Source organism: Hipposideros armiger, unplaced genomic scaffold, assembly GCF_001890085.2.
Source record: "Hipposideros armiger isolate ML-2016 unplaced genomic scaffold, ASM189008v1 scaffold_96, whole genome shotgun sequence".
Lineage (NCBI taxonomy): Eukaryota > Metazoa > Chordata > Mammalia > Chiroptera > Hipposideridae > Hipposideros > Hipposideros armiger.
The window spans coordinates 1,997,048-2,022,152 of record NW_017731446.1 but is presented as its reverse complement, the minus strand read 5'-3'; the positions used below and the strand labels follow the sequence as shown (position 1 = coordinate 2,022,152).

The 25,105-nt window shown below is 49.9% G+C and overlaps 1 protein-coding gene across 1 annotated transcript in view; it reads right to left on the bottom strand.

The window, feature by feature from the left end:
• Positions 1-25,105, bottom strand: part of GRIP2 (glutamate receptor interacting protein 2) — a 59,924-nt gene that overhangs the window by 21,199 nt on the left and 13,620 nt on the right. The window contains exons 2-14 of the mRNA XM_019645954.1: positions 13,509-13,589; positions 13,103-13,238; positions 12,073-12,218; positions 11,304-11,390; positions 10,525-10,600; positions 9,142-9,287; positions 8,113-8,260; positions 7,834-8,003; positions 6,710-6,835; positions 6,241-6,390; positions 3,510-3,696; positions 2,866-3,011; positions 2,075-2,155 (exon numbers count right to left, since the gene is read on the bottom strand). Of these exons, the coding sequence (XP_019501499.1) occupies positions 2,075-2,155; positions 2,866-3,011; positions 3,510-3,696; positions 6,241-6,390; positions 6,710-6,835; positions 7,834-8,003; positions 8,113-8,260; positions 9,142-9,287; positions 10,525-10,600; positions 11,304-11,390; positions 12,073-12,218; positions 13,103-13,238; positions 13,509-13,589 (1,680 nt within the window). The remainder of the gene's footprint in view (positions 1-2,074; positions 2,156-2,865; positions 3,012-3,509; positions 3,697-6,240; positions 6,391-6,709; positions 6,836-7,833; positions 8,004-8,112; positions 8,261-9,141; positions 9,288-10,524; positions 10,601-11,303; positions 11,391-12,072; positions 12,219-13,102; positions 13,239-13,508; positions 13,590-25,105) is intronic.

Below are 25,105 nucleotides of genomic sequence, written 5' to 3'. Positions count from 1 at the left end.
CCCTTTTTCCTCTTGCTTAGCCCACCCCCAGCACATTGTGAACTCCTTGAGGGGCTGTGTCTGGCTGGTGTCTGTGTCCCCAGCCCTGGCATAGGGCCAGCACCTAGAACTGGGTGACTCTTGTACAGTGGAGTTCTTCCTTCCCCGGCTGCAGGGAGGGTTGGCTGCTGACGGCTCAAAGATGAATCCCGCTTTGGAAACTGCCTTTAGCCAAGAGAGCAGCCTCACCCAAGAAAATTCCCCCTCCCAGGTGCAACCTACAACCAATGACGGGTCCACGAGGTGGTGCAAAGGCCTGGCTCCCAGGCCCAGCTCAGGGCAACTTCCAGGGCCTCCCAGCTGAGAGCTCTCCGTGGGATTGGCTGAGACTACTGCGACCGCATCACCGCAGCCCAGCTTCTCTCTGTGCCCAGTCTTGTAACTCACTGCTCACAGATATTGATCCCAAGAGCCCTCCTCAGTAATCCGCTGCACATAGCTCTATGTTTGAGAAACTGTTTCCTGGGGAACATGACCTAAGACAATGAGCATCATGAGAATGGCTATGTTTTCTTGCATAAAGAATCCATGTGGGCTAATGGGTTTTCCCATTAGTGACCAGGCTATAGGATCTCCTTCTAGATTGTATGGCATCTCCACAGATGAGACAAAGGTGCCCGTTCCAATTAGTCTGTTGAGAAAATGTTGTAAGAAAATTGTAAGACTGGGCCGGCCGAGTGGCTCAGTTGGTGAAGAGCTTGCTTTAGAGTGTGAGCTCTGAGCAACAGGGTCGCCGGTTCGATTACCGGCCCGAGCTGAGCTGCCGCTGAGCTGCCAACAGGTGGCAGGATGGCTCAGCTAAAAAAAATAATAAAAAAATTTAAAAAAAGAAAAAAGAAAAGAAAATTGTAAGACTACTTTGAACGGGCACCCTTGTGACATGTACAACTTGTGCAACTGCACCTGGTGGTCCTGCCCAGAGGGTCCTGGACTGGAAGCAGCTTCTCTCCTCCTAGGTTGCTTAAACTTCCACCTCCATCGACTGCAGAGTCTGGGGCAGGAAGGAGCTGCAGAAGCAGCCACGCTTCTGGACAGCTGCTCCTCCATCAAGCCCTACGTGGGGGTTGAGAATCATTCCACACGGGGACTAGAGTATTGGTCGTCTATTCTCAGAGGCAGGTCTTGGATAATGGCGTCCCAGCACCCCCTGCCTGACCCCCAATAGGTGTGCGGCCCTGGCCAGAGTGGATACCTGCCAGGAGGTCCCCTCAGCAAGGCAGTGGGGGAGCTGATGCTGTGGCCAGGTGAGTGGGGTCTCCATACTCCTCATCCCAACTTCTTTTCCCACAGGCTTCCCAGGGTGGATCTGTGCTGAGCCAGATCCCAGTCAGCCTCATTCTCTCTCCTCATTGATTCATCCTATACTCATTCATTCATTCAATAAAAATGTACTGAGTCCTTACTATGTGCCAGGGCCAGAAGGGAAGGAACATAGGTGTTCAAGGAACAGCCAGGAGGCCAGCAGTGGCTGGAGGCATGTGCTCCAGGGAGATACAGGTGAAGTCCGTGGTCATGGGAACCAGATCACAAAGGGCACCATCAGCCCTGAGGACTTCAGCTTTTCCTCAGAGTGAGCTAGGAGCCGTGGGAAAGCTCAGAACGTTCTTATGCTTGTGCGGTCTACCTTTCTCTGTTCATTCTCCAGCCCCTCCCTTTCATTCCTTTGACAAACATGAATATGCGCTGTGTCTCAGGCCTCTTCTGGGCCGTGGGCACACAGAAGTAGACACAAAACCAAACCCGGCCCACTTGTTTGGTGCCTCGCACGCGACTTCACCCCAGTGGGAGACCCAAAAGGTTTGAAGACGCCCAATGTGCAGAACAGAAAACCAAGACTCTGAGAAGTTCCAGTCCTGCCTCAGGACACAGCCGGGCGTTGCAGTGGGGAGAGAACACAAGTCAGCCAGTCCCCCCTCCAGGAACCTTTCCCCTGGGCCAGGCAGTGTGCTCTTTCTCCCAGCAGGTGGGCTCACTCTGCTCTCAGGGGCAGGTGGGGACGGTACCGCAGGGACAGGATGGCAGAGAGGGGACTCACAGCTGATGGTGATGCCCAGCTCCACACCACGCCTCTTAGGCAGCTTCACGTGGAAGGTACCACTGCTCGGGATGACAGACTCTGGGTACAAAGAGACATGGACCCATGTGAGACCCAGCCCCATACCCATTCTGGTCCAGCTGGGAGGGACCCCAAAAAGTCACTTTCCCAGCCCCATCCTGGTTCTTCCACTTGACAGATGAGGAAACTGAAGCACAGTGAGCTGAGAGATTGGTCCAAGACAGCCAATCCACCCGGTCAGAGTGGAATGGGTCCTGGAACCCAGACCTCACAACTGCCAGCTGGGGGTTCCCATTGCCAAACCCAACACAAATCAAATCCAGTGACGATTTCCTGAGCACCTACTATGTGCTAGGCCTTAGCTGCGTGTTTTCACGTGATTTATCTTATCTAACACAAGCAACATCCCCTGTAGTGGAAGGATTCTATTCACTATTTTACAGTTGGGGAAACTGTGGGGGCAAGCAGTGTGCTGTCCAAGGTCACAGGGTGTCCCAGGATTCTAACCCGGGTTATTGTTTGGTGGTCTTTGTCTAAACCCCGCCAGGGGCATTTTTCAGCCCCACTCTGCCCTCCCTAGGTCCTTGTTCTAATGCAACATCCCTCATCAAGCCTCACATTGGCCTGTGGACCTCCCCACCCCCGCCAGTGCCTTCCTTCCCACTGTTGGGGCTCAGGCATGCACCTTTGCACCAAGCAAGAGCAGGATAAAGAGAGGAGGGGGCGCAGGGTCCCAAAGCATGAGGAGGAGGCCAGGGGCTCTCACTCACCCGCCACATCGAACTCTATCTCCAGCACAACCTTGTGGGCCAGCGCAGCATCTCGCAACAGCTGGTTGGCTTCCTCCATTGTCCCATCCTCAGTGGCAATGCCATTGATGGACAGGACACGGTCCCCAACCTGCAGCAGTCCACACCTGAACCCCAAGTAGCCAGGCAGAGAGAAGCTCCATCACCATCACGGCTCCAGTGGGAGAGAGGAACACTGTACAGGGGCAAGCCTGGGGTGTGGCTCTCAGCCCTGTCCTGTCAGCTAGAGATCCTCGGGCAGTTTATCATGTGGCTCTGGCTATGGGTGTGACATTGACGGGCCTCAGCTTCTTTGTCTGTCCAATGGGGATGATGCCGTGACTTATGAGATGTACGTATAGAGGATGCTGACTTCAGACAAACAAGGGTTCAAGTCCTGTCCTGGGTCACTTGTGAGCTGTGTGACCCTGGACAAGTGAATCAGCTTCTCTGTGCCTCAGTTTTCACGCCTATAAATGGGGCTGGTGGTGGAGTTCATGTGATGGTTAAGTGAGATATGCTTGTGAAGCCAGTCTTTGTGTGTGACTTGGTTTCCTTGGCTGTCCGTAAGGCCCCTGAGTTGAAGAGCGGCAGGCCCAGTGGGGAGGGGCAGGTAGTGGGCTCACCTCTCTGCTGGGCTGTCAGGTTCGATGAAGCGCACGAGGGGTGGGGAGGACAGGGTCTCGGTGGCGAAGATGCCGCCCTGAAGCTGGAGGCCAAAGCCGCTGAGGGGGTCACCGCAGAGCACGACCTCCGTGGTCTCTGTATGCACGATCTGCCCGCCTGGCCCCACTGTGCTGGAGGCCAGTGACACTGCAAGGTAGGCGGGCATGGCATTCAGGGGGGCCAACCCAGCTAGGCCTTCCTGCCAGAGTCAACCCACTCTCAGGCCCAAGGACAGGGAGTCAGGGGTGCAAATGAGTGGGAGTCCTGACTCGCCCAGAGGCCGGTCGAGTCACAGCCAATTTGGAGCCTCAGTTTCTGCATCTGTACAATGGAGTTGTGATTCTCACTTGGCAGGGCTATGACAAGGATTAAGGAAGACAGCTCCTGGGATTGTCATGTTGGAACAGAGGTTCTGAGGGTCGGTGATATTATGTTATATCATATGCTAGGTTAGCTACATTGTAATGCTATTATATATTGTAGTACATAGTACGTTATTTTTGGCAACAGCTTTATTGAGATACAATTTACCTACCATAGTATTTACCGATTTAAAGTATACAGTTCAATGGTTTTTAGTATATTCACCACCAAGTTGTACAACCATCACCACAGTCAAGTGTAGAATATTTTCATCACCTCAAAAAGAAATCCTGTTCCCTTAAGCTATAGCCTCAAATCCTTACATCTGTACCAGCCCTAAGCAACAACTAATTTATTTTCTTCTCCATATATTTGCCTATTCTGTACATTTCATATACATGGAATCATATAACATATGCCCTTTTGTGTCTGGCTTCTTTTGCTTAGCATAATGTTTTCAAGATTGTAGCATATTGTAGCATGTATCGAAATTTCATTCCTTTTTAAGGTTGAATAATATCCCATTGTATGAATATGCCGCATTTGTTTATCCATTTGTTCATGGACATCTGGGTTGTTTCCACTTTTTGGCTGTTATGAATAATGCTGTTATGAATCTTCATATATAAGTTTTGGGGTGTACATGGTATATGCTTTCATTTCTCTTAGGCAAAGACCTAGATGTAGAATTCCTTGGTCATATGATAACTTTATATATAGCTATTTGACACGTTATGTTACTTAGTATATATTGTTTTATATTCCATATATAAAATACATTTGTATTATTAATATGGATATTGGAAAGGGATTAAGAGCACAAATTGGCAGTTACAAAATAGTCACAGGGATGTAAAGTATAGCATAGCAAACATAGTCGATAATATAATAACTCTATATGGTGCCAGGGGAGTGCTAGACTTATCAAGAGGATCACTTTGTAAGGTATGTAAATGTCCAACCACTATGCTGTACACCTGAAACTAATATAATATTGAATGTCAACTGCAATTGAAAAATAAAATAAAAAAATATATGGATATTGGATATAATTTATTAAATAAAATGTATTTTTATATTTCATTCTATTACTAATTATACTATACTATTATATCTTTATACACCATTTTGTTTATTACACATTACAGGATGTATAATATATTGTTGTTGGGTATATTATGTTATTATATTTATATTTATTTATTTTTTCACTATTACCTCCCTATTGATAAGAATGATTCCTGGTATACAGGTGTTCAAAATGTCATGTAACTAATTAATTAATTATTATCATCAATAATAACAACGATACTTTGTCACCCACTCTAGGAAGAGGACAGGGAAGGTGTCCCAAGCACCTCCAGCTTCCACATGTCCCTGCTGACGAACAGCATTTCTGAATTTTTTCCCCTACACATCCCCAGCCTTGATGGTTGACAAAGGTGGTTGGTAAAGGTGTATTTTATTTCTCAGCCAACTCTGAAATCTGTTTCCCTTTTCACCTTGGTTGCCGGGAAGTTCATAACCATGCTTAGCTCCTCTCAAGTGCTAGGCGACTTGTACTCTTCCTTTCCCTCACCTGGTTCAATTCCAAATGGCCCAGTTTGACCTTCCATCCTTCCTGGTGGCCTCTGCAATTCACATGGCAGAAGGCTGGGTACACTTTCTACATCAACAAAGCAAAGACTCTTCCCAGGAAAGATTTCAAAATTCTGGGCATTCTTGTGACTTTCGCTACTTCCACATGCCTCCTGCATTATTTTCCATGACTATTTGTCTTTACGTTTACGCACTCTTTAAAATAACTTAAATACCTTCATGTCAAAAAGGAACTATATATACAGTGATCATAAATAAAAAGCCTATAATCAGTAGGAATATAATATAGTAAAAGTGAAAATTAATTACATTCTGGATAGCTTGTCTCAGGCCTGTGTGCCTTTGTCTTAGAGGAAATTTAAAAAATGTCAGTGACACCACGCACTTTGAATGGGTCAGAAGGACTGCACGAAAGAAAAATGAAATGGAGTTACTGTGAGACCTTCATGCAAATCTGAAAAGGCATCCTGAAAGTCAAGACACTTGGCCACCACCTGCTGGGAATTTTCCATAATAAAAATACAAGGCTAAAATGCACAGAGTAACTGGCACCCCTGAGATGGGTCCTCATGCAGTAACAGCCTGCTCAACCACCCACAGTGGCCCGGTGTGCCACTCATGTTATTCAGCGACCGACATACACACGTGGAGCTCTGCCCTAAATATCCCCCACCCTTGGGCACATCTCTCTCAGGCAACCCAGAAGGGACGGAAGAGACCATAGCTTACATGAGCTCTTGTGTTCCCTTCTCCGCTGCCTCCTCCGCCCCATTGTGGTCCGGGGGCTCATGGGCTGGGATCCTCGGGGAAGGGTGCTGGGGTTGGTGCAGGAAAAGGTGTGGTTCATGGTCGGTGAGGAAAATGGAGTTGAGGATAAGGCTGGGGAGATGAGAGAACAGTGAACCCCAGCAGGGCCCTCCACCCTGCTGCACAGTGGGTGCCAGGAAGCCACCCAACCACAGGAAGACATGGAGATGCCTTACCCCATTCCCCTCAACCACTTGTGACCTCAGGCAAGTCTCTCCCCACTCTGGGCCTCAAAGACTGCAGGGATTTCACAGTCCTGGTCAAACCCAGTTGCCAAGGACAGGGGCCCATCCCATCACTAATGTGCTAGGTGATGCTGGGCAGGTTTCTCTGAGTCTTGGCTTCCTCCCCTGTGAAACATGCACAAGCCATGGTGGGGTGGGCACGTTACATTGGCTCTGGTCCTGGCTGGCAGGTGTGGCCCAGGTGGATGTCCTACAGTGGCCCGGCCGGGGGCTGTGGCAGGAGGGCATGCAAGGGTCCCAGCGATGCGGTTGCTTGCTCCTTTGCACTTTCACTGTGGCCAGCGGAGGAAGAGGAGAGAGAAGTGCAGGCGTCAGGGGCTGAGGGAGTCTGAACTCACCACGTCCCCTTGGAGGCTGCGCTCCCACCTGCAGATGGAGTGAGGCAAGCAGGACTAGGAGAGCCTGAGTTTCCCCTGAGCCAGTGAGGCAGTCAGGATCCCATGTCTTGGATACCCATGATGTGCCAGGCACTGTGCTCAGGGCTCAGCCACGCAGTGGCAGGACAGGGGAGGAAAAGCAGGCCTGGCCAAGGCCGATGGCGGGAGGTGGTAGAGCAGCATTTGAACCAGGCCGACTGGCTCTGGAGCCTGAGAGCTGGCCCGTCCGCTTTAAGGAGTGCAATTGGCAGATGGCATCTGGCCACAGAACCTTTGGGATCGGCTACAAGGCTGAGCCCTCAGGGCCCCAGGACACGGCCATTTCTGCCCATGCTGGGCTCTCATGGGCAAACCGTGTGCCAGGGCTCCTGTTGGGTTGGCCAAGGCTTGCTCAGACCTCCGTCCTCCCCCTTCAACCTTTCGCAGGCCTTCCCCAGTGAATCCTTTGTACTTCTACTTCGGCTAAGCGCCTGTTTCACGTGGGACCCCAGAGATCCTGCCTCCCCCACCTGCTCTAGCTGATCGTCCAAACTGGCTGCCATGTGACACTTCCTCCCAGACTGCCCCAGGCCCTGTCCTGGCTCTTCCTCCTGCTATGGGGCTTTGAGGGGTTCAGCCTGGTACAACGCATCCCGGGATGGAGGAGTGAGAACCCCGCTATCTCAGCGCATTGATTCTGCCTCCCTGTGCAGCACCCCCACCTTCACCCAGGGGCTTGGCCGACTCTGGGGTCAGCAGGCTGGTCTCTGGGAAAAGTCACTTTTCCCCTCTGTGTCTCATCGTCATTATCTGTATAATGGGACTAAGACAGTGGCCACCTCCTAGGATAGTGGGGAGGATCAGAATGAGTGAATATATATGATGTGCTCTGGAATCCCTCCAAGTGGACCCACCTGCCTCTGAGGGCTTCAGGGGCCGCCGACTTTGGGGCGCAGGCAGGATCTCCAGTCGCACTTTTTCTGACACGCTGGTGAGGAGCTTGGTGGCCTCAAGCAATGAGCAGCGTTCCGTGCTGGTGCCATCGATGGACAGGATGTGGTCTCCAGCATGCAGGGCCCCACTCCTGGCCAGGTGGTGGTGGGAGGGCGTTGAAGGGGGAGGCTGGTCTAGCCAGACAGAGCTCTGGGCGACCACCCACCCCTCACTATGGCAGCACCCAGCATCGGTCTCACCTGTCCACCACGCTGGCCGGCTTGATGCGGTCGATGGTGATGACTGGCTTGCTCCGGTGGGAGCCAGTGGTGAGCGAGATCCCCAGGGTGGACCCTGGCATCTTGGTTATTTCCACTATCAAGGGTCCTGAAGCATTGGCCACGGTATCTGGCACGTGGAAAGAAAGAAGAGTCTGAAATGCAACTATTGAGTACTTGCTTCCCTTGCCTCACTCTGCTATCTCAATTTAATCCTTGCTGCCAGGAAGGGATCACTGCACCCATTTTATAGACTAGAAAACTGAGGTGTGTGGAGACAAAGGCCTTGTCCGAGTTCACACAGCCACTGTGCATTAGGAGAGGATCAGGCATTCAGGTCTGAGGGCTCTGACCACCAGACTTTGCTGGGCAATACTAGTTTGCTCACATTTATTGAGAGCCTGCCGTATGCTGGCACTGCATTGCAGTGTCCACGACAATCCTTCCCCATCTCAGAAAATGGCACTTCCATTGACCCACCCAAGTGGCTCAAAAACGAAACCTAGCTCCTTCTGCTATTGGCCCGTCCATGTCCAAACATCAGCAAATCGGGCCAGCTCGACCTTGATCACATTTCCTGAATCTGACCCCTTCTATGCTCCTCCTCAGACACCAGCCCGGTCCAGCCACCGTGGTCTTTCTCTCACTCAATGGCTGCAAAATTAAAGGGCACCTCCTAGCCTTTCCCATCTTGTTCCTTGATTTTTTTTTTACAGCACTTACTGCCATTTGACACCCTCTATATTTGATTTATTTTGTTTACTGTTGTCTCTCCCCACCAGAATGTCAGCTCCCTGAAAACAGACTTCATCTGTATTGTCCTCAGCTGGATCTCTAGTGCATCAAACAATGCCTGGTACATAGTGTTTGTTGCCCAGATAGCCAGAGAGGCTAAGTGACTGGTCTAAGGTCACACAGCCTTTTGCAGTGGTGAGGATCTGTGCCCACTCTCCCATCCCTCCACCCTTGGGCCTCTTCTGCCCAACCCTAGTCCTCAGGTCGCCAGCTCACCTGGAATGGCCACGTCGTACTCCACCTGGAAGAGGGCCTCGTGGCTGCACTGCCGCAGAGTGGCCAGGGCAGCAGTGTGGCTCGCCCCATGCAGTGGGATCCCGTCAACACTAAGCAGCCTGTCACCCACCTTCAAGGAGCCCTCCCTGCAGGGAAGGGCCTGGTCAGCCAGCCTGGCCCAGCACGAGCACTGGGCACAGCCCTGCCGAGAGTGCGCTGGGAAAGGTGGGGGCACAGAGGACAGAGGAGGTGCAGGGAGTGGGTGAAGGGGAAAGGGGTAGAACAGATGAGTGAAAGAATGCATGAACAAGTGAAAGAATGAATGACTATGAGAGCAGCTGAATATATGAAGCAGGTGAGTACAGATGGGAGTCAGGTCAGCTCTGACATTTCCCGCTCCATTTGGTGCTTAAGAAATTCACAGTCCCAGCTCAACCCTAGAATATCTGAGCTGGAGATGGCCCTCAAGGTCACCACTTCCCTCCTGCCCCAGGGATAGAGGAAAATACCAGGGCCCATAGAGGATGGCAGCCCTGCCAGGGCAACACAGCATCAGCAGTGGGGCAGTCTGGAGGCTTCATGCTGCCCAGCAGATATTCCTACCCACAATCCCCACCCTGGTTTCTTAGCAGCGATTCTGGCCTGGAGACAAATGTGCTTGGGAACCAATTCATCAGGGACCCCGGGGTGGGGCCCGAGCTGGGGTTCACCTCAGTTTGGGTCAAATCCTTGCTCTGGAATGCTTGCCCCAACAGGTGGCCAAAGCTATTCTGGGAGGTTCTACAAATAGCTTGTCACAGGGCCCTGTCCCAGGACGGATTTAGATTTCTGACAAGACTGTTTCAGACTTCTCTTAAAATGGCCAGGAATCTCCCACTGGGGAGGTCAGAAGCTGGGAACTGGATACATTCCTCCACCACATTCTCCCTCCTTGTGCATCAGGGCTGGCCCAGGCAGGGTCGGTGGGCAGCGCAGCCAGGGCCGGGGAGGCTGAATTACAGAGGGCCATAGCGACGCTGATCACCATGCCCCCAAATCTCTCACAGCAGCTCTTAGAGGCTACACTACTGGACCCATTCCATAGAGGGGGGAAACTAAGGCCAGGGAAAGAGAGAGGGACGTGACACCAAGGCTTGCTCTCCCCCCGGCCCCCTGAGACAGTAGGATGTTGGGGAAGAGAAAGCTTGGTGTCTTTTTCATTTGGGGTTTAGTCCTGTCTCCACCAACTCCCTGAGTGACTGTGGGCAAAGGGCACCTGCTCTCTGAACCTCAATTTGCTCATCTGGAGAATGGGCATGATAGCCCCACTCTGCCTTCTTCACAAAGAGCTGGGGTAGGTCAGCCCAGTGCAAGGCTGTAAGGTTTCCTCTGGCTCAGACTCACCTGTCCGCAGGGCCTCCGGGCCGCACATAGGTCAGGACAAGTGGGCGGCACTTGTGACCATCTTCATGGGCACCTCCTAGACAAGAGTTCAACAAGAGACAGGAAATCATCTACCCACTTCTACCCTGAGGCCCAGAGTCCCTAAGCAGGCTCCCTTAATTAAATGTGCTTGAGGACCTGTCCTGCTATTCACAGGCCCTCTTATGAGATACCAGCTATAAACCCCTCTCTCTCCCCACCCAGAGCTGGGGCAGAAAGTAGGGGAAATGACCAAAGTCCTCTCCCTGTTAAACGGCTTGCTTCCCTTCCTGGATCTCCTCCTGTTTCCCTTCTTGCCCTGGTTGCTAGATAGTTCCAAACTTTGTTCTCAATCTTGGTAGCAGCTTTCACCATCATTTTCTGGTACAACTTTTACCTCTCACTTCCCTGAACCATGCACACTTCATTCCTTGGCAATTTTATTCCATTTAACAATTGCCTTAATGGTCCTGAGTTCTTTAAAGTCAGAATCAAGTTACATATGAGATATATACATATATATATATATATATATATATATATACATATGATATATCAGATATACAGATATATATATATATTCTAATTCTGTGTGTTCTGTTTTGCTTTAATGAGTGCATTATTATATATATATATAAAATTATATATATATAAAATTATATATATATATATATATAAATTCATTAAAGAAAAACAGAACACACAGAATTAGAATTAGCCACCTTCCCACCCGCTGAACCAAGGGCGACAATTACACTGACCTCTGAGGACAAAGCCAAAGCTATTGCCCTCCTTGTAGAGGGAGACGTCCACCGTCTTTGAAATGGTCCCTGGGTTGTTCTCAGGAACTAGGTAGGAATGGAGGGCTCCTTTGAGTCTCTCAGTCATATCACTGAGCCAGCAGATATCCCCAAAGCTGATTCCAGGATAGTTGGGTAGCCAGTCACAGAGATTACAGTGAGGGTAAACTCCTCCCCCAATTAACAGGTAGAACAAGTGAGGCTTAGGGGGACCCTTTCCCCTAATACCCGCTTAGTCCACCATTTAGAGAGAGGAAAGGGCCTACGCACGCTCACACAGAGACAATGACAGAACACAGGCTTGAATCCATGGCTAGTGGGCTCAGGCCAGGGTTGAATTCCAGACACTCAATTTCAAGATATTGGACCAACTTTGAAAATTCAGAGGTAGGCTGAAACCTAGGCTACTGTACTCAGTGCAGGATGGTAGGGCAGGAAACAATTTATTCAGCCAATGTTCCCAAAACTTTCCCCCTTAAAGGGAAAACATCTGGAAACTAAATATGCAAAATGACAATTGGGTTATAAACAGGGCCCTGCCGCCTCCTGGTGACAGCGTACTGCAGTTGTAGGCAAAGTCCTCAGGTGAGGCATGGATATCTGTGGCCAGTCTCCAGGTCCCACCTACCCCATCTGACATGATCCCCACCACCCAGGCCTTGACGGGGAGGCAGCTGTGTCCACCCACAACCAAGGCAGTGGAGAAAGTTCCCTGTCCAAGGGCACCCACCGGGCGGGGGCAGCTCATACTCCACCTCCAGCACCACGCGTTCGCCCACGTTCTTGAGCAGGGTGATGATCTCATCATGGCGAAGCCTGGTCAGGTGGATCCCATTCACTGACCGAATGTAGTCACCCACGTTCAGCAGGTCACTCCTGGGAGCAAGGAAGCCAGAGCGCATGCACAGTGACAGGTGCCAGCATTCACACCCACCCTCCCACTGAATCCTTATGACTTCTGCATCCCCATTTTACGGATGGGGAATTCAGGCTCGGAGAAGTCAATGTCCACGGTCACACAGTGAGTGAGTGGGAGAGCACAGATCTAACCTGGACCTGTCTGACACCCAGGCGTGGCATTTCTCCTGATGTTGGTCTGCTTTTCCTTCTGGTGGGGTGTCACCCTCATAGCTCTAACTAGCCCCAGACAAGCCTGAAGAACGGCCAGATCATCACCTCCTTTGCTAGTCCCTAACACTTCCTGGCTTTTTACTGCTAATCTTCTGTACTGTTCAACTGGACACTTATCAGTGCCTGCCCTGTGCAAGGCCCAGAAAGGCAGCAATGGAGAGGCTAACTCCCAGGTTTCGTGGAGCTCATGGTCCAAGGGAGCCACAGAGGCAAAACAATGGGGAAAACCCAGGGCAGTGTGTGGTGCAGAAGTGGCACACAGGTCTGTGTGAGCAGAGCGGCTGCCCCAGCCCGGGGTTGGGGGCTTCCCAGAAGCAGTGTGGAAGGATGGATAGGAGTCTGTCAGGAGGATGTCACGGGGAATGGGACTTCCAGGCAGAGGGAACTGCATAGGCAAAGGCCTGGAAGGCCTGGCGAGATAGGGCGCTGTGGCCAAGTCAGCCCCTGGTGTAAATAGACAAGAAGCTGGGACCTGGAATTATAGACCCCACTGGAGGCCTTCTTTCTGCAGACAACAAGCTCTCAGTGCTCCTGTTAAAAACTGCCCAATTGCTTTGCCTAAAGCCCTAGTACATTTTCCACTGGTCCCTGGTCCCCTTCCTGCGGCCCTCACCAAGCCCACTTCTCACCTGGCCGCGAGCCCTCCAGGTCTCAGGTTGGAGACTCTGGGCTTCCCATCCTTGTCGGTGCCACCTGAGATGGTCAGGCCCAGCGTGCTGCCTTCTTTCTTGAGCAACTCTACCACGGTGACCCCTCGGAACTCCTCTGCCAAGAGATGGGGGGGGGGTGAGGGGCAGAATGGGGCAATTCTGGGCCCCCAACTCCAAGACAAGTGAAGCTAACACTTGGTAAGCAGGACACTTGGCTGCATTACGCTACGTGAGAGCATCTCCTTTTTACAGAGGACCAGAGAGGTTAAGTGGTTGGTCTAAGGTCACAGAGCAAGTTAGCGGCAGAGCCAGCACTGTCTGACCCCCACCCAGAGCTCTCTGTGCCTCCAGGACAGAAGGAGAGGAAGGACAGGGGGGTCATTACCTGGGATGCTCTGTCTGCGGCACACCAGGGCCACATCGGCTCCTCCTGCATCCTTGCCTCCTTTGGAATAAGGCCCATCGTCTGCGGGCAAGAGAGAGAGAAAAGGCCCTGGTCTATTTTCATTTCCATTCAGGCGAACCTCTTCTGCTTTGGGAATCTTCCACTTCATGGATATGGCCTGGAAAAGGGGTTCCTTCCTGCCACTAGCTTCACCTGAGTCTCTGCTGGGGGATCCTCATGGCTTCTCCTCCCAAGGGAGGCTCCGTCTCTGCGCTTGGGGCTGAATAACATTCTTCTGAACACCCACCATACACTGGGAACTTCCCAGCTGTCTTCTGTTTGACCATCTCCTAGCCCCATGGGTATTATTATTATGGGTAATATTACTCCACTGTACATATAAGAAAGCTGAGGCCCAGAGAGGGACACCCCATGTCCATAGTCACACAGCTGGGAGATTAGGCCATTTGGATGAGAACCTGGGTGGACTGACTCCAACCCCTGGGGTTGTGCTTGCACTCCTGCTGGGATATAGAGCTCTCTCACATGCAGGCATCACAGCACAGGTGAGACCGTGGAGACCACGAGCAAACTCAATCTTGAGTAGACCAGATTAATGTTTCTTCGTGAGAACTGTACTTTATAGTGTACTCGCCATACTCTCAGACATTCTAGGCAGCCCCAGGTCAGTCTGTTTTCTTTAGCTTTAATTCTAGAAAACACTTTCCCATTATTTCATCGAGTATTATTTACTTCATCTCTCTGTTTTGAAACGCTTAATAGATGTACTTCAGGACTTTCCACTCTATCCCCCATGACCCACCTATTTATTATATTTCCTATCTCTATTTCTCTGGGATGTGTCTAATCTGCAACGAAATTTATCATTTTGGTTTTTTAACTGGCTATGAAATGTTTCATACATTTTGAATAGAAGGAAAGTACTAGAATCATATAAAGCAGAGGTTCTCAAAGTGTGGTCCCCAGGCCAACAGTAGTTGCATCATCAGGGAGCTTGTCAGAAATGTAAATTCTTGGGCTCCACCCAGGACCTACGAAATTAGAAACTTTGGGGGTGAAGTCTAGCAATCTGTGTGTGTGTGTATGTGTGTGTGTGTTAATATATTAACCTAACATTTTTCTCCACTTTTAAAATTGTATATATATATATATATATATATATATATATACACACACACACACAGATATTTAATATATACACATATTAAAATTAATCCTTTCTGGTGTGTATTTCTATGGGTTTTGGGAAATTTGTCCTAACCACCACTACAAGCAAGATTTTAAAAAAAGATTTTATTGGGGAATTGCGGGGGGGAACAGCGTTGGGGAATCGGGGGAGGGAAACAGATGGGTTGCTGTCCTTTTGTTCTTCAGTCTAGTTGTGAAGGACGTCGCTTCACTGGTCCATGTTGGTATCATCATTGCGCTCTTCCCGGGTGAGGCAGTTGCGCGCCAGCCATTGGACGGCTGCTCATGGTGGCTACAGCAGCTCACAAAAGTGCACTCCAGCTGCCCGCCAGCCCCACTGCAGCAGGGGCTGCAGCCTATACTGTCCCGGTGACTGATGACAGCCCAGCTCCAGGTCGAGCTGTTGTTCACCATCTTAGCTGTAGAGGACGCAGTGTCACTGGCACACATGTGTGATCCGAACCGGGGCCTTGCTGCTCAGAGCTGGCGTCCCAAGCCAGCTCTTAACCAACGCGCCACTCGGCTGGCCCGCAAGATTTGTTTTTTACAATCAACTTTTAGAATATTTTCATTGCCCCCCCAAATGCTCCCTTGCTGCCCTTTGTAGCCAGTCCCACCCTCACTCTGAGCCCCCGACAAGACCTGCTCTGTTTTCTCTCCATAGAATTCTGCCTTCCCTAGAATGTCACATAAATGCAGTCATATGGTATGTAACCATTTGAGTCTCGTTTCTTTCATTTAGCACAATCTTTTGAGATTCATCCGTGTTGTTGTGTTATCAGTAGTTTGTTGCTTTTCATTGCCAAGTGATGTCCCATTGCATGGATGAACCAGTTTGTGTAGCCATTCACCTGTTGAAAGACATTTCCATTGTTTCCAGTTTGGGGTGATTTTAAACAAAGCCGTAATAAATGTTTGCATACAGGTTTTTGTTTGGATGTAAGTTTCCATTCCATTTTGGTCAATACCCAGGAATGGGATTCTCGGTCATATGGTAAGAATGAGGTTAATTTTGTAAGAAACTATCACTGTGTTTGAAACTATCCACCAAAAATGTGAGAAGGTTCTAGTTGCTTCACATTCTTATGAACACTTGACAATGTCAGTGAGGATTTTACTTTTTTTAAATTTTAGTCATTCTAATAGATATGTGTAGAGGTATCTTATTATGGTTTTAATTCACATTTACCTAATGACTAATGATGCTGAATACTTTTCCTTATTTGCCATCCATATACATCTTCTTTGGTGAAGTGTCTGTCCAAATCTTTTGCCCATTTTTAAATTGGGTTGTTTGTTTTCTTGTTATTGAATTTTTTTATATTCTGGATGCAAATCTTTTGTCAGATGTAATAATTTACATTTTGAAAAGCCCACTAAGTGAGTCTGTGTCACACTGAAGTTTGAGAACCACTGGTATAACAAATCCTATTTACCCAACGTCTAGTTTTAACATTATTAAATTTTTCTCATGTTTACTCCATTTATTTTTATCTATGCTGAAATATTTTAAAACCCTAGACATAATTAAATTACACCTCTAAGTATTCTGGTATGCATTAAAAAATAACATATTTCTTACATAGCAAAAATACCATGATTGCACATTACAAAATACAATAATTCTTTAATTATTAATTTAATATCCACTCCATATTCAAATTTTCCCAATTCCAATGAGTTTTTAATGTTAGCAAGTATAGCTTTGGTTTTTAAAAGCTCTGTTGGGTTCTTTTGCTTCTCTCCTTGTTTTTCTTTCCTTTTTTATTGTTCCTTATGTGTCTCTAATAATTTACATCTTTTCAACATTCATCTATTATCCTATTTACTATTGTCTCAAACTCTTGAGAGATATTTCTACTGTCTGGGCTATCTGAGGAGGCTCCCTCATGGTGGATTGTTTCCTTGTGTGTTTGGTAATTGTTGGATTGTATCTCATCTTAGTAGGGCTTTATCTGTGGGAATCTCATTCAGCCTGGTTGAGGGCAGGTCCCTCCAGCGTCCCGAGAGAATCTGTAATTCCTTTCCCTGGGTACCTGCCCTGACACCAACGTTTACATTAAGTTCTTGGCTCCAAAACTCTAGAACCATGGCGTTAGTGTAAATTATAACTTTCAACAGAAATAAGGAGCATACTTTGAATCACAAATTCTCAAAGGAGACCTAGCCAAGATGGAGAAGCTTTTGTTTTATCTCCCTGGTAGATGGGTGGATATTTTCCAAGTTCGCCCTTTCACTGAGGGTATATCTTTTTTAAAGTCCTGGCTTTATGCTGGGGTATCATTTCCAAGTAGGGTAGAGGGTATCCCCTCTTGTACCCCTAAGCTATTAAAACCCAAGACTTTGGTTACCAACCAGCAAACACCCCCATTCCTACTGCCACCCCAATAGGGAAGCCTCAACACCAGCATACACTCATCCTGCTGGTTTTCAGTTTTCTTTTCATTTTTTGAAGGCAAATGCATTGAATTTGTAGATCAATTTGTGGGAAATGAACATTGTTACAGCATTGAGCCTCTAATCAATAATCGATTCCTCCACTTATTTTTGTTTTATTTAATTTCTCCCAAGGATATTGTGTACTTTCATCGGTAAACGCCTTGTACCTTTTTCATTAAATGCATTCCTAGATATTTGCAGTGTTTTTATGCTATCATAAACAAAATTGTTTTTCAAATTTCATTTTCTAATTATTTGTTGCTAGTATATAATAATAGTTGATTTTATATTCCAACCTTTAAAATCCACATGTTAATCCTGATAGTTTATCTGTAGATACTTTTGGATTTTCTGTCATTTGTGAATAACGACAGTTTTATTTCTTACTTTCTAAACTTTATACTTTTTATTTCTTTAACTCTCCTTATGACCCTGGCCAAACCTCCTGTATGAAGTTGATGGAAGTGGCTATATAGACCAAACTTATCTCCTTTCCAGCTCAACCTCTACATTTCCAGTGAGTTCATCTGTGCATCTCAAAGCAGTTTGAAGCTAGAGGTTTCAGGCTACCTGCGCTGTGATAATACCAGAGCCCTGTCTCCCTGCAGTATCCCCTTGCCTTATGCACGGTGCATGTTCTGGATCCTCTGTGTCCTGACAGGAGAGGGGAGGAGGACTCACACATCATGTACCAGCCACGCCCTGTGCATACCACCCACACGATCTCCTTTTATCTCCTTCACTTGTCACAGTGACCCTGGGAGGAGACAGGTGCTACCATCACACCCACTTGACAGATGAGGAAACGGAGGCTCAGAGCAGCAAAGTCCTTGGCCAAAAGAGCCTCTGCAAAGAGCCAGAACTAGACCCCAGGACCCTTTGCCTACCCCACCCCATGCTGTAGTCTCCCTTGACCACATGATTTTTTCACAGTCCTTCTCCAAGTCCTTTCTCAGCCCTGGACTGAGATGGGCAAGGACGATTAACAAACCATCAAACCGGCAGGCTGTCCCGTGCTGCCTTAGGGGCCACCCCTCCCAGGCACCAGGTATACATCATGGGCTTCACCTGAGCCTGTGCATCCCCTGCCCGCTGCCTGCTCTTGAAGAATAGCTTTCCTGCTGCCCCCACCCCTGTGGCTCCAGCTTGGCCCAGTGTTAAGCTCATGGGCTCGGGGCTCAGCCAGGCCTGAGCACAGAACCTGGCTCAGCCATTCACCCACCGGCTGTGGGAAGGCCACTCCTCCTCAACTCCACCTCCCAGCCTCCTGGTCACGGCCAGACCTAACTCTCAGGACCCATCGCCCCTTCTCACTTCTCAGAGGAAGTGTGAGAAAGAAGGGCTGGAGGGGAATCCACCCTGGCAGGAGGCAGAAGGCACGTATCCCATCCCAGCCAGCTCTTTCAGGATGGGGAGGATCAGATGAGAGTTCAGCCAGGGGTGGGGTCAGTCTGGTCAGGGCTCAGCCAGAACCAGGAACAGGGTTCAGCCTACAGCAGGTTTCTCAGCCTCGGCAGTGTTGACATTTTTTGCCGAGTAATTCCACGTGGTGTGGGGTTCTCTTCTGCAGTATCTGCTTAGCAGTATCCCTGCCCTCTAACCACTAGATGCCAGTAGCACCCCACCCCGGTCGTGACAACCACAACACGACTCCAAACATCGCCAAATGTGTCTTAGGAGAGCAATATCACCCTCCCCTGAGAATCACTGCTCTAGAGTCAAGGCTGGGGCTCGGGCTGGGCTGGGGGCGAGGCTCAGCCTGAGTCAGGGGTGGGACTCAGGTGGGGTCTACAGAAAGCCTAAGCACCTTCACCACCTGCAGCTCTAACCGCTGAGAAACCATCCCACTTCCCTCATCACTCCACTCTGTCAGACCAGGGCTCTGCTCCCTTTGCTTGCCAAAAGATGGTAAATAACAAATCAAACAGCAGTTAAACCCAGAATCATTTCTAGGACCTCTGGAGTTGGGCCCACGGCAGCTCAGCTCACCCCCTTCCCCCAGGCTCCCTGTTCACATCAGCTGCCAACGATTTAGGCAACACCCCATTAAGTATAATGCTTCCCATTACGGTTCTCTAATTCGCACTTCATTTAGATTCAACAAGATGTTTCTCGGAGCTAATACAATGAATAAGACTGCATTCTATCAACTGTGTGACAGCGAACTTCTCTGGTATTTCATGTGGGCAATGCTGGAATTAAAATCGGTCTTATCCTGTGCAAGTTAGATCCTGATACTGGGCAATCCCTCTCTCTTGGGAAGACCAGAGATAAGTTGGCTGGCTCCAGGTTTAGGAGTCTGGGGTTGGGGGAGGGGGTGATTATCGCCTAAGGAAAGGACGAGGAAGCTGAGGATCAAGTTCACCAAATTCAGAGCTGTAGGACCCTAAAGGGTGGAGTGGAACAACAGTGGGTTCAAGGTGGAGTTCTGAGCCCTGATATGAAGAACGAAAGATTCAGAGACTTAGACTGAGCAACAACTGGGATCTTCAAATGCAGAATTCTGAAGCAAAAAATGCAAGATGCTGGCTGCTGAAGGCGAAGACCCATTTCCTGGGCTGGTTCCATGGAATCCTCCAAGTTTGTCCTCTCCCCCAATAGTCAGATCTTGCTCCAGTGAACTACTCGGTGCTGAATTGGGCTGCAGGGACACCCCTGAGACAGCTGAGGTGCGGGGATCTGCTTGTCTCAGCATTGAGTGGCCCCAACTTCCTCCTTCTACAATTTTTTGCTGGCTTTAGGCTCAGGCTGTGAGCCGTCTCTTCTCCCAGCTGTCAGGCGGGCCTGATTGTATGCTGAAAACCAGGATTCATACAACTGTGTGCAAACAAAGAGTCAGTGGGCAATAAGTGAGCACTTGAGCCTCTTCCCTAGGGAATGCTCCTGCATATTAGGGTGTGGCCTTGATGACCCCTCTTAAAGGTTGAGGCCACTCTGGATAGGTGACTTGCAGGATAGGACTCACTGCCATATTCAGAAAGGTATCCATAAGGAATGCTATAATGTTTGTTGATGCCTGTTCAGAGGGCACATACAGTCCCACTGTCACAAGCATCCTTGGGTGGGGGAGAGGAAACTGAGGCAGCATTTAAACCAAGAATCAAAGCAGGACCAGAATGACCTATTGGCCGTGTGACTTAAGTCTCTATTTCTCCACCTGTAAAATGGGGGTTTATCCCCCGCCCCCCTTGCTGGCCCAGGCTTGAGAATTTGAGGGACTTATTTTATTTATAGAAATCCTCAGGGGTTTCAGGCCCCAGTCCCCCTCCCTCAGAGAACAGGCTCGCTCTCTCCCGCACTCTCTTTTTTGTTCCGGGACCTGGTAATTATATGCTTAGAGATGAAGGCTTTTCAAAAACATCTTTCCCACCAATTTTCAGCTGGAAACGTGCATAAAAAACAGAGATATTTTTATCTACATGTTTCTTTTTTCCTGTCTCCTCCTTCCAGCAATGGGCAATTATGAGCTTTTGCCTTCAGTCAATCCATCCTGTTAAGAACTCGCTTCAGAGGGAAATTCATTTCCGCAGCGAAGCCAGCCGTCCCAGCAAATGCAGGCTGGGTGAGTCGGGGGAGCAGGAGAGAGAGATGCTGTACCCAGCACAGCCAAGTACACCTGGTCCCCAGACCCATGCTGTGCCCAGAGTGGGTGGGTGGGTTTCCTTTTTTACTTCATTTCTCTTGAAAGCGTTGCTAATTTGCCTTCATTATCTCCATCTCTCTGGGGCTCTTGGGAGCTACTGAGCTTTGACAAAGGGAAAAGGAAGTCAGCCCCTGGCCAAGCTGCTTTTGCCAGGACCCCGCCTAAGCAGAAAAGGGGTGCCAGAGGGCGTGTTGCTGGGCAGGGCTGTAGACTCAACCTTGACTGATGCCTGGTTCTGTGGGCCGCCAGGAGGGAGCACTCAGCATCTGATGTTGGGGGGCAGCGCCCAAAGAAAATAAATGCCCTGAGGTTCAACTTGGGATGAACAGGAAGTGACTGCACGACAGGGAGCAGGACCAGCATGCCCCCATGTGCCAACTGAGAGAAGGGGTCCCCCACTCGCCCCTGGGTCTAACCATCACAGTTACGCATGGTGACCTATTGCTGACTCTCCGGGGGCGCCTGCTGCAGCACTCCACCAAGTGATCGGCCAATCCTGGCTTGGTTGGCCCCATCTCAGATGGCATTGCTGGTTCAGCGGGAAAGGAAGGATGGACTTTGGACTTAGGCCAACTTCAGATTCTGATTCAAAATCTGCTGCTGTCTAACTAAGGGATCTGGGACAAATCACTTCTCCTCTCTGACCCTCAGGCTTCTCCTCTGCACAGGGGGGTGCCAGTGCCCACTTTATGGGTTGATGAGAGGAATCAGTGAGGTTCTGTAGTACCTAGAAGCCATGAAACATGGTAGTTCCCTCCCTGTCTCCTTTATTCACCTTGTTAAAAAGGTTTTCCTAGGTTAATGGTAACAACTCCTACTGATTAAGTGCTGGATGTTGTGCTATGTGCTTCATAAGCATTAACTCATTGATTGAATCCTCACCACTTTGTGAGGTGGTACGATTGTCATTCCCATTTTGCAGATAGGGAAACTGAGGCACAGAGAGTTTAAGTGACTTCCCATGGTAAGGAGCAAGGCCAAGGTTGGTACCTAATGTTCTACAAACTTTAGAATTATTAACACATTATGGCCATGATAATCTTATGCGGTAGGTACCATTATCATCTCCATGCTATAAATGAGGAAACTGAGGCACAGAGCGGTCACTCAGCTGGTGAGCTACAGAGGAATGACTGGAATCCGGGCCTTTCTGGCCCCCCAACAGACCACATCCTTAACTGTTGGTTCTGCCCTCTCCCTCCCACAGAGGGCAATGGACCCCAAATGAGGGGCACCAGGGAAGGCAGTGCTGGCCTCCAGGAGGCTCCGCATCAGGGCTCAGGCACCCACAGGCTGGGCATGTCAGGGCTATCAGAAGCCACGGGCATGACCCAGAGAGGTTGCCAGCCCTTCAATCCCCCTTCTACAAGGTGTGTGGGGCCCCTGGCACTGGATCTGGAGCCATGCTTAGGCTGACATCCCCCTCTGTGGGGCCATGGTGGCCCCAACATCATGTGGAATGGGGTATAGGCTTGAGTCAGGCTTTGGCTTTCTGGGTCTGTGCTCTCCCACTTGACTCTAAAACTGGTAATATTGAGGAGCGTGACCTCAAAACTGGGTCATCATGGAACCATTTTATTTCTCAATGGTGGCTGCCTGGAACATTGAAAAGACTCAATTCACCCCACTGAGTAACAGCAAAATTCGCACCACAAGTGAGCCCTCGGCTCCTAATACTCTCCCTTTGTACTGGTCTCCTTGCTGTTCCACATACCCGACTCATGCCCACCCCAGGGCCTTTGCACTGGCTGTTCGCTCTGCCCAGAATGCTCTTCCCCAGACATCCACCAAGCTCCCTCCCTCACCTTCTTCAGGAACTTGTGGAAATGTCACCTTCTCAGGGAGGTCTTCCTCAGCCAGCCTGTTTGAACTTATACGTGCACCCTCTACATCTCCAGTGCCTCCCATCACCTTCCTTCCATGCTTTAGTTTTCTTCATAGCACGAAACACCATCTAACGGACCTCACTATCTGCCTCTGTCCCACTAGGATATCAGCTCCAGGGGTCTCAGTTGTTGTCAGCCTGTTCATTGCTGTGTCCAGCACAGAGAGCCTGGCACACAATAAGTGCTCAGTAAATTCCCACTTACAGATTAGGAGAATGGGACTCAAAGAGGTGGAGTGAGTTGTTCAAGGCTGTAGAATGGGGAACAGACAGAGCCAGGATGCAAACCCAGGCCTCCCTGGCTCCAGGCCATAACCTCCTGGTTTCCCTACGGCTGGAGTTTCCTTATGGCTACAGCCTGTGCTGTGGAACAGGAGGTGAGGCCTGCCCAGAGATCCAGGTGGTCAGGTGGTTCTGGTGAGAGTCCCCTCAGAATAGTGGGGAGTCCACGGACCCCTACACACACACACACACACACACACACACACACACACACACACTGCACTAAGCTTCCTGGCCCTGGCTGAGTGGCAAGCGCTCACTCGGGACTAGAAGGCTATGGGAACAAAGACCACTTTGTGGCCAGAAGTCAGAAAGGATGAACACTGAAGGGCGGGTGGGGACACACACACACACACACTCCTGCCAAAATCTGTGTTCAAGCCTACTGTGCGCCCAGCCCTGGTCACATCCCTTCCGGCAAGGGCCCAGGGTTAGTGGAGTGGTGGGGTAAACAAGGCTCCCACGAGCAAGACTAGACATGGCCAGGGTATGAACCTGAGAAAGGATTCATGCCGGCAGGAGTCTTTCAGGGGCAGAAAAGGGCACTGGACAGTGAGTCCTATAGACTCCAACTCAAGCCTAGTGCTCACTGAGGATCACCTCTAGTGGCCTCAGTCTTCTCTGCAAAATGTGGAGGGTATATGGAGTGGCCACCTGTTGGCTGTCCTTGTCCCCCTGCTCCAGGGGAGGCCATGTGACCAGGCCCGGCCAATCAGAGACCCAGTGATTGGTCAGGTGTGGGCATGTGATCCAGGCTGGGCAGACAAGAGCAAGCCCTGGGATGTTTGCTGAAACTATTGGAAACAGTCCTTCCTTCGGGAGAACTGAGATGGTTGACCTTAAGCTCAAAGATACCAGGGGCCCTCTGGGCACCTCAAGGAGAGGAGAGTCTGCCTGGAAATTAAACCTATCTGAAGAGAAGCAGAGACCCGGAGTCCTAATGATGTTAACTGACCACCTGGGTCCTGCTGTGCCTAAAGCTTCATCTTTGGACTTCTCTGAAAAAGAGCCTCGGTCCTGATACCAACTGAGACAGGCGTGATCATGAGGTGCTGCGACCCGGGGAGGAAACTAGATGGGGCTTCAGTGGTGAGGGTGAAGATCAAGTAAGTCATCAGGCAGAGAAAAGGCCAGGGAGACCTTGAATACCAGGATGAGGAGCTGTGATCAGATTTGAGTTTTAGCAAGCTCCCTCCTCAGGCGGCTCAGGGCGAGGAGGTAGAAGGAAGCCAGGAGGCCAGGGAGGAGACGGGCACAGGTCCAGGCAGGCGATGCTGAGGCCTAAGTCCCACTGGAGGCAGAAGGCCCATGAAGAAGGGGAAGACACCTCCCTGGAAGGTCTCAGGTGAGGGTCTCTGGCGCACCACTGCCCTTGTGGCTCTGACCACTGTAGGACAAGGTGACCCTACTTACCTGGGCCGTAGGTTGAGAGGACACATGTGCCCAGGCCACGATGGCAGTGCCTCCATTTATAGTGCGGTCGCCAGCGTCGGGCAGGGGGAAACAATGGGGGGTCAAATCCCAGCTTTGCCAATTCTGGCTGTCTAGCCTTGGATAAGTCACTTAAATTCTCTATGCCTCAGTTTCCCCAGCTGTAAAATGGGGAGAATAAATAGTCCTGAACTCACAGTGTTGTTATAAGGATTAAATGAGAACAGGCACAGAGTTTAGAACAGAGCCTGGCACATAGTAAGATCTTAATAGCTATCAGCTACTATTGTTCATGTTATCATCTGGGAGTCTGGTGGCAACCCCGCCTCTGCCCCTTGCCATAGGTGGGAAGGTGGGTTCATAGGGCCCTGGGAAGCAGGGTAGGGAGAGCTTTGCTGTAGAAGTCCTATGTTGCCAGTCCCAGCTTGGCTACTGCCTTCGAAGCTGCGGGATCTTGGGTGGACCACCACCCTCTCTGTGTCTCAGTTTTCTCTTCCGCCCACTGGGACCACAGCCCCTAACTGCGGAGTTGTGGTGAGAAGGTAAAGTTAAGAGCATGTCGAGTGTGGGAAGGGATTGACAGGGGTGACCCCAGGGCACCTAGTGAAGGGTGGCCTGGTCCTGACTCCTGACAAACTCCCTGTTGGGGGGTGTGGGGGAAGCAAGGCCAACCTGGCAGGCTGAGGCTGGACAGACAGATGGACAGAT